The 9,663-nt window shown below is 39.1% G+C and overlaps 2 protein-coding genes and 1 non-coding gene across 3 annotated transcripts; all 3 read left to right on the top strand.

The window, feature by feature from the left end:
* Positions 1 to 6,071: 6,071 nt before the first annotated feature.
* TRNAS-AGA (transfer RNA serine (anticodon AGA)) lies at positions 6,072 to 6,153 on the top strand. Its single transcript has one exon. It is a non-coding gene; the product is annotated as a tRNA-Ser (tRNA).
* A 93-nt stretch (positions 6,154 to 6,246) lies between these two features.
* On the top strand, positions 6,247 to 7,994 carry LOC137710372 (pentatricopeptide repeat-containing protein At5g61800). The gene has a single exon (XM_068449330.1). It carries the CDS (start codon positions 6,256 to 6,258, stop codon positions 7,846 to 7,848), a length of 1,593 nt encoding a protein of 530 aa, XP_068305431.1. The 5' UTR covers positions 6,247 to 6,255; the 3' UTR covers positions 7,849 to 7,994.
* A 732-nt stretch (positions 7,995 to 8,726) lies between these two features.
* On the top strand, positions 8,727 to 9,457 carry LOC137709729 (uncharacterized). Its single transcript, XM_068448712.1, has 2 exons — positions 8,727 to 8,840; positions 8,932 to 9,457. Exons 1-2 carry the CDS (start codon positions 8,823 to 8,825, stop codon positions 9,364 to 9,366), a joined length of 453 nt encoding a protein of 150 aa, XP_068304813.1. The 5' UTR covers positions 8,727 to 8,822; the 3' UTR covers positions 9,367 to 9,457.
* The last annotated feature ends 206 nt before the right edge of the window (positions 9,458 to 9,663 follow it).

The following is a 9,663-nucleotide window of genomic DNA, read 5'->3' as shown; positions in this document are numbered from 1 at the left end:
TTTAACTGTTGCACTGTAAAGTTGTAATGTGCTTGATCATGGATGTAATATCATAACTAGATGGCGTAACATACGATGTTTAACATGGTGCATTAGAATGAGTATTGTCCAGTCATTTCGTAACTTCATCCTGTTCTCTTGTTGCTAACCTGTGCTGGATATGCTCTAGTTTGTAACTACAATTCTTGGTTGCTTGCTTTGGCCTTGTATGTTCTTTAGGTAGTTGCATTTTAGCATGTAAACATTAATATCTATATGTTTGGTGATCGACATTGCATGATGTAACATGTCAAGTGCATGGTGTTTCTTGCTGTTATGCTGCAATTGGAGTTTGTGATCTGTGAACTCTAATGCCTCTATCGCCCGTGATGGATTTACGGTTGCTCGCATTTCCAGTTCCAACTGGTCGTCTTTGGCGCCCAGGGAGTCGTACAAACTCAAACACGTCTATAAGTGCAAACTGGCATTGCTAACTCCCAGCAGTAGCAGCACAGAATTGTTGAGAATGAGTCCCACATTAATGGGAGGATGGACCATTGACTTATAAGAGGTTGGGCTACTCCTCATATAGCCAATTGGTTTTATAGTGCAACATCAACTTTATTCATGGTATCGAGCAGGTTGCCCCACGTGTGATGCTAAACGGCCACACGCGCTCCACGTCATCCTGTTTTGTTCACGTATTGGGCTTGAAAATTCGTCACATGTGAGAGGTCGTGTTGAAAATAAGTCTTACATTGACAGGAGGAGAGACCTTACATGGGCTAATAAGAGGTTGGGGTTATTTTTCATATTGTCAATTGGTTTTATGGTGGAACCTCAACTTTATTCAATAATTAGATGTGGGTGGTTGTAAGATTTTGTGCAGAAGCAACTCATACGAACGTGAAAAGCTCCTCTACACCCGAGATGACACCAGTTGGTATCCCAAGCCATTCATGCATTGCCATGTCACATTTATTACTTAATATTTTAACAATCTTACATGGCTTCGTTTGCGTGATTGAACATTGGCACACCGACCCGTCTACATGGCATCCCAGATGCAGAGAAGTTTCTCTGTCGTTGAACAGATGAAAGATAAAGAACAAAATGCAAACAGGTGTTTTATTTAATCCTTAGGACAAGCTTAAAGTGCAGTAATTCTTTCCAAATTGACAACTGCAATACTGCAATGCTGAAAAGCTATATAAATTTGAGCCAAGGAAGTAACAAAGACCACAACTGAAGTGAAGAAACTGCCAAACATTTTGAAAACACACTATCAAAATTACATGGCATGCTTGTTTACTCTACTACTACATAAAGAGCTGACATGTTAAAAAAAAAAAAGAAAAAGGAAAATAAATAAGGGTTGCGATTATGACACTCCTCTTTTAGCCATCTGCACTAAGACTGAATACGTTATTGTCTTCTCTCTATTGACGAGAGGAGTGCAAGAGGCTACAGAAGGATTGTTAAAATCGCTAGCCGAAAACGAACCGGAAGAAAGGCTTTGCCTCCCCTTTGCCTCTTTGACTTGCCTTTTGTCCCTTCACATCCCATCAAGGGAGGAAGAGGGTGGGACTGATCAAGCATGTAGAAGAAGTTCTTCTACTCACATTCTTCACCATCTTCTTCCTCTTCTTCTTCCACATTTTCGTGTGCGTTTTTGCCAGAGAGAGAGAGAGAGAGAGAGAGAGAGTGTGTGTGTGTGTGTGTGTGATGTTATCTGTAGGTACAAGTGTATATATAATTTGTATTGTATGAAGCTCTGAACAAGGTAGGTGGCTTCGTCGGTGGCATCCAGAATTTTACAAGTTAAAAGGAGAAAAAGAGGAAAGCAAAGAAGACAAAGGAAACAGATCATCAAGAGAAAGAATCACATCTGTAATGGTCCCTCTTAAGCATTATTCTCTAATCGGGTAAGTGTGGTTATCTTTTGCTTAGAATATAGAATATTATCATTCTTCCTCTGCTTTCCATCAATCACAACATTAGTCTTTCAACACTTAGAGAGAGAGAATCTTTTGTATGGATTATCACTTGTAATAAAAATTAAGTTTTATTCGCCAAATGACGTGTTGAATTTGATATGGACGGCTCACAATAAAAGCTAAGGTCATCGGTGGAACCGGATCATAAATTGCACATTAATTAATGGGTAAACTTTCAATAAAATATAATATAAGTTAAAAAATGTATATCAAAAAAAATATTTCAGAAGCAGTTACGGAATCACTGCCAAGGTGCTCGTCATTTTGATGTCACAATATTTGAGAAAAGTTGTATCAAACGAATCACAATGTGCCACATATTACATAATGAATAAAATATTATGTAAGATGTAAAATTCATACAACTATAGAAAAATAAAAAATAAAAAAAAATATTTTGGAACTTACCATGGACTCATTAAACCGTGCTCATAGAGAAATGACCATAAAATGTTGATTACGAGTTGAAATCAAATAGGAGATGATAGAAGCATATTTATGCTACTTAGTTATGTTGTTTCTCTGCATTTAGTGAGTTATTATACTATATATTTTAGTCTTTTAAGCTATTTTCGTATGTTTTTAGATCCTAATGGCAAAAGGAGCAAGAAATGGCATTTTGAAGCTAAATGGAGTAGTTTTGGGCATGGATTTGATAGCTTAACTATGGAGCAAAGAGGATGGACGAAATTGAAGTCAAGAAGGGCTAGGAATGGCTACAAATCTGGAGCAAGAGGTCCTAATGCAAAGAAGATAAGGAAATAGCAAGAAATAAGGAACCTTATCCAACCTTATCTTATCCTATCCCAACCAACCTTATCCTTTCCTAACTCTAATATTATCCTATCTTATCCTATCCAAATCAGGTTAGGACTTAAATCGAGCTAATTAGAGGGGATTAGTTATACATTTAAACACCTAATTCAGATTCTAGAAGCATAAACCCTTTGTATGCCGCATGTAGGCCATTCCTTGTAGGTTTAGGAGTTGTAATCCTTCCTCTATACCTATGCCGTGTGTTCTTGTCCCTTCAGGTTTAGGAATTTTCCCTAAACACTCTTTCTAGAACACCTTATCTTCCCCCTACAAGTGTGCCGCACCTATCCTTCTAGAAGGCCCTAAAACCTAGCCGTGTACTCCCTCTCCCATTCCCCTTTGGTTTCTACCAAGACTTAACCCTTTTCCCATGGGATTGTGCAATCCTTTTCCTTCAGAAATTGTGCATAATTAGCCTATAAATACAGCCCTATGCTGCACCATTCAAATCATCCATTCACTCATTCATTCATTCATACTTTCAGCCATCAAACACCACAATTCACCCTACACCACCCTAGTGCCGCAAGCAAGGAAGGAAGGAAGGAGAGGAGGACTTGTGCAATCTCCCATCCAATGAGGGTTCGAAATCTGCCATTGGAGTGTGGAGTGTTTCTAGGTGTATTCTATCCTTAGTTTTAGTTCAATGTTTATATTAATTTGGTTTTCAATTATGATGAACATGTGGAACTAATTTCTTTTTAGTTAGAGGTGAATTCAAAGCCATGATTATATGTTTTATATGAATTGATTATATCCAGTTACTGTTTCTTAAGGCATGAATGTGATTTGCTTATCTAAGTTATTAAAACTTGTTTATGTATGTTGGTTGGGGGTCAACACTTAATTTGCATGCATGAATTTGGTGCTAGAGTATAAGGGAGTTTCACATAATAGTTATTCACTTATATTCACAAGTAGTGGAGGTTGCTAGTCACAATCGTGTTAAGTAAATCCGTGGTATGAGTCTCATGCGTTTCATAGTGATGAATGCCTTGTCAATGTTTATGATTTTCACAAAACTTAATGACTTTTGATATGTATCTCTATCATGCGTTTCATATAGGGAACTTGAGAAATATAATTTGGTTGCGATGTGTATTCCATCTAATTCAATGAAATAAGGAAAATATGATGGTTAATTGTGCGATGCAATTAACTTGGGGCATTGTCATTCATAGTCTAAAGGAATAATAACTGGAAATTGGTTCATATGCATATATCATGTGTGGAGAAGGACCCTCTAACTAGCCTTTCACCCATTTAATTCACCCAAAGTCGTTTTTACAAAGTGTTTTACATAAAGTTTTTGTTTTAAGTTTTAAATTCGTCAAACACAATCCCCCTTTCATTTAATCTTGTTATTTGAGTCAAAATATGTTTTCTTTGAGTCTTTTGAGTCAAGTTAAGTCCTATTTTCGTCCAAATCACTTGTTGGGTCTAGAATTGAGTCTTTTTTATTGTTGGTTGCTGTTTTAAGTGTCTTAAGTTAATTTTGAGTCTATAGAGTCTAGTTTAGTGTTTTTGAGTCTTATTTGTATTGATTAGCATCCCTAGTTAATCCCCGGTCTAGAACGATCCCTACTTACATATCTACTACAATTGTCACAAATAGGGTTTAATTTGTGTGTCAAGTTAATTTTCACATCAGGAGAATTTCGAAAATGATACATTGGGCAAGGTGCTTGTCATGTTATATGATACACATGTACAAGTTTCATGATTTGTTGCTTGATTGCACCTCCATGGCCAATTACTATGTTCATAACACTGATTTGGTATATTGAACATACCACGTCAAAGATATTGCGTTCCCAATCACGTACCAAGCGACCGAAATATTTTTTTTGCATTTGTAAAAATATTATTTGTTAATTTTAAATTCATACTCTAACTATACATTAGTGGGTATACATTATTTAATAATCCAAACGACGAATACCCATTGCCAAATCATAGAAAACGCAATCACGAGCGGTTGCATATTTTGTTTTTCTTCACATTTTTCACACTTATAAATTAATTATTGTGAACTTTTGAATGTGCTTCGTAGATTAGGCAAACAGAGTAGGTCAGAGGTGTGTTATTGGGTTAGATGCAACTTCCTTCCCCTTTCCTTGATTCACCAGCTTTTACTTGCAAATTATACAGGTCTTTAGAACTCGATTCTAACGATAAATTCGGTTGATCACAGCCATTGAATCTTCTTCTATACGGATCGTTCGCATATTCCGTCCACATGGGAGAAACGCTCAAGATGAGATAACAATGGAACACGAGGAAAATTTGGAATTAGATTTGTTCTTTCTCTTTATGGGAGTGGACTTGCACCATCCATTTGTGAGAATCTGTGTCCAAAGTCACTAATCCACTTAACTCTAAACCAAAGCTTATATTTCTTATAGATAAGGAAGACCTAGTGCTAAATGCTTATCAATAGGCAACAATTAGACTTTAATCTTACTTTAGACACTCATTAGTTCCCTTTATATACTAGTATTTGCCACATTCTACACTACATTTGTGCTATGTGCAATAATTGAGGATATTTGACTTATTCTTAATTCCAATGTGTAATTGTGTAGGCGTTGTCTTTAAATAATAAAAATCCCTAATCAAATTCAGCATAAGTTACATACAAAATAGAAATTGAAAAGAAGATGCATGAGCTCATGTTGTTCATCATTTTGCATATGCCTATTGGAAGTGGAACCCACCAATTGCCTTCAATTTTAAGTCACATAGAACATGAGCTCCGATTAGTTTACTTATAGTTTATTAGTGAGATCACTGTGATACGAGAAAGACTTTCAAGCGGCGAGAATGTCAGTGTAATGGTATCTTAAATCAATCATGCACTAATATTTAAAAGAGTTAAGCGCATGACAAGTTAGTGATTATTACAGAATACCACCAAAATTACAATCCCTATTGTTTGTAAGTTTCAATGCATCGTAAACACTAAACACTTTATTATCTTGGCACTCGATATATGTGATGTTATCATTTTTTTTTAAAAAAAGTTCTAGAGTTCTAAGTTCTAACCCTTTTTTTCGTTTATTGATTTATTTTGAGCTAAAGTTGGACTAGACTAGACCTGACAATTTCTAACATGATTTGTTAACCCGACACAATATGAAATTAATAAATTATTAGATCAACATGATAACAAATTAGGTCGTTATCGGGTAATCCATTTTCAAACTCGGGATCTCCATTTTTTGTTGTCGTATAATTGTTACTATTCATTTAAGCTTCCCACACAAATGTACGAAAGAGGTGGACGTGCCGGAGTGGTTATCGGGCATGACTAGAAATCATGTGGGCTCTGCCCGCGCAGGTTCGAATCCTGCCGTCCACGTTTTTTTATTAAATAAAATATTTTACCGCCATTTCCTTCTTTTTTGGTTCTTCGATTCTTTGACTTCAAAAACAGAATGAGCGCCAGAGCGAATCGAAGTGAATGAACGCCGCCAATGCCACCACCATCGCCGCCGCAATCAAACACTGCAAAACCCAAAAACAGCTCCTTCAACTCCATGCCCGTACCATCACCGACCCCTCTCTCACTCCACCCGATTTGATCATCCCCACCCTCCTCCACGCCTTCATCTATCTCCTCCCGCCCTCCTCCTTCCCCTCTGCAACCGCTTCGCTCAGATATGCCGTCGCTCTCTTCAACCGCATCCAAAAACCATCGACCTTCTCCTTCAACAACATCATCAGAGCCCACACCGTCCTTTCCTCCCCTCTCTCCGCTCTCCGCTTCTTCGCCCGCATGCGCCGCCTCTCTCTCCCTCCTGACTTCCACACCTTCCCTTTCGCCCTCAAGGCCTGTGCCCATCTCGGGTTTTCTGCATTCTCCGTCTCCCAAACCCTTCACTCGCAATCCCTCAAGTTCGGATTCGCCTCTCATTTGTTCGTTTCCAATACCCTCATCCATGTTTACTCAATCTGCCATAATTTGAGCCACGCGTACAAGGTGTTCGACGAAAGTTCCCACAGGGATGTCGTCTCCTACAATGCCTTGCTCGATGCCTTTGTTAAGGCCGGTGAGATTTCGAGAGCACGCCAACTGTTTGAAGAAATGCCTGTCCGAGACTCCGTCTCGTGGGGTACTGTTTTGGCCGGGTGTGCCCAGATGGATCGGTGCGAGGAAGTGCTTGAACTGTTTGATCAGATGCTTGGTATACGAATTAGGCCTGATGATGTCTCTTTGGTTTCTGCTCTTTCTGCTTGTGCGCAGCTGGGTGATTTGGAACGAGGGAAAATGATCCACGATTACATAAAACAAAACAGGATTCGACTGAGTTCCTACTTCCTGACAGCATTAGTGGACTTTTATGCAAAATGTGGGTGCATTGAGACCGCCATGGAGATATTCGAATCGAATGCAGATAAGAATGTGTTCACATGGAATGCCATGCTTGTCGGGCTTGCAATGCACGGCCATGGCAAGCTGACACTCGCTTTCTTCTCCAAAATGACAGAGGCTGGAGTTAAACCAGATGGGGTGAGCTTCTTAGGAGTTTTAGTAGGGTGCAGTCACGCAGGTTTTGTATCTGAAGCCCGAAAGCTCTTCAACGAAATGGAATCAGTCTACGGGGTCCCTCAAGAGCTCAAGCATTATGGGTGCATGGCTGATCTGCTCGGGAGGGCAGGTCTTATCAAGGAAGCCATGGAGATGATCGCGAAGATGCCCATGGGGGGCGATGTGTTCGTGTGGGGTGGGTTGCTTGGAGGCTGCAGAATCCACGGCGATGTTGAAATGGCAAAGAAAGCAGCGGAGCAGGTGATGGAGTTGGACCCTGAAGATGGTGGAGTGTATTCGATCATGGCGAATGTTTATGCGACTGCAGAGAAATGGGACGATGTTGTAAATGTTAGAAAATCTATCAAAGACGCTAAGAAGGTGAAGAAGATCAGCGGTTGTAGTTTGATTCGATTGGATGGAGTCACTCATGAGTTCATTGCAGGGGATTGCTTGCATCCTAAGACAGAGGCTATATGTCTGGTTTTGAATGGTCTTCAGAAACATCAGTTCGAAGCCTGTTAACCAAAACAAATTTTTATTCCTTATTTTCACAAATCTTAAACAGAAGTTGAAATTTTGGGTGTATCTAGCTAATGACATTGTGTGATTGGTTTATGGATTCGTCGTTGGCAGTTTGCCTAATTGACTTAAATTAACTTTTATGCAACGGAATGTTATCGTAGGATATCTCAAACTAATAACAATAGGTGATGGTTAGAGATGCTCTATTGACAATGCTTGATTGACGTAAAATATTAACTTTCATACAACATGATTGACATCGTAGCTATCTCAAGTCAATGACAATGTGTAATCTGTTTGTGGTGCATTGCTAAAAGTGCCTGATTCATGTAAGATACTAACTTCCATATCGCGTCAATATTATTGTAGCGTACCTCAAGTTAATGATAGTGCGAGATTAGTTTTGAACGCATAATTGATGACACCTCATTGACTTCAGGGCTTGTTTACTAATCTGTAATCAGATTGAGAATCATTAAATTAAAGAAAAAATTGAACAAGGTACAATCAAAATCATATTCATGTTAAAATTCTTTAATAGATTGTTAGGAATCAGAATAGAATGACATTTATCTATATTTTCTTCACTTTTGATTTTGGTCATGAAACCTGCATAATCCCGCATGCCATGAAACGTGTCGAATTCCCATTCCCCGATTCTATTCCCTTGCGTAAACACGCCAAGTATCCGCAGTAATATGTTTTGTAGGTAAGTTTTTACTGTTAAGTAAAAGTAAATGATATATAAGTAAGTTTTGTTTCAGAAAAGTAAAAGAAAAATTTGACGTGGCAGCTTCAGGAGGGTTCTTCTGACACTCTTGCTCTATTATAACTCGACACGTGTCCCACTTGCTTCTATATTGCGATACGTGGTTCCAGAACCCTCTGAACTCTGTTGTCAGCATCGATCTTATAAGCAAGGATAATCCAGCAGCAGTTAGTTCAAGTGAAAAAATCCATTTCTGCAGAAGATCATGGCTTTCAGATCAATGGTAAAATCTTGTTCTTTTTGTTCAACTTTTGTTTTTGTTTTTTGTTTTTTTTAAGGATTTACTTACTTACCAAGAGCATCAAATGCTGCAGAATCACTGGAAACAAATGTCCACCGCCTTACGCGGATACGCCACCTCGACTTCCCCGAAGATGAAACCATACTCCCCGGCTGCCGGTGCCACCGAAAAGCCCCAACAGAGCAACTTCAAGAGGTTTATGAGGGGCGACTTCGTGCCGGTCTACGTTGTGGTCGGGATGATAGCGGTGTCGGTGGGGCTGGGGCTCCATACCGCCAAGCAGCACCTGAAGCACAATCCCCAAGTCTACGTGAAGAAGGAACGGAGAGAGACGCTGCCGGAGGTGGTGGAACCGGAGCGCGTGGTGGAGGAGTCTGACAAGTTCGTTAAAAATTCGTTTTTCAGGAAGGTGGCGCATGTTCAGGAGTTTGACGACTACAATCACGCCGTTAAGGATCCGATCCGGAAAGATGTTTTCGCTTACAAACCCGACCCGCCCCGTTCGTGAGCCGAGACTGTCAAGGACGTCGGAGTAGACCCTGTCCATGCCCAACCCAACGCTTAGTTATCCTTTTCCTTTTTCTTTTGTTTTTTTTTTTTACTCTCTGGTTTTTACTTCGGTGAATTGCTTGTATTTATCTTTTTTGCTTCTATGTCTTTATTGTGACTGTAGCGTACTGATTATGCTTGTTACTGTAACTCAATACTTTGAAAAGATATCAATCAAGATTTCAGTTTGTAATTTTGTAAAACAAAAACTGAAATAATTATCAAACGGAACTTTAGAAATTCTAATGTAAAGCAA

This window comes from Pyrus communis, chromosome 12 (assembly GCF_963583255.1).
Source record: "Pyrus communis chromosome 12, drPyrComm1.1, whole genome shotgun sequence".
Taxonomy (NCBI): domain Eukaryota; kingdom Viridiplantae; phylum Streptophyta; class Magnoliopsida; order Rosales; family Rosaceae; genus Pyrus; species Pyrus communis.
Note: the sequence above shows the minus strand (reverse complement) of the source record. Positions and strands in the feature narration are given on the sequence as shown.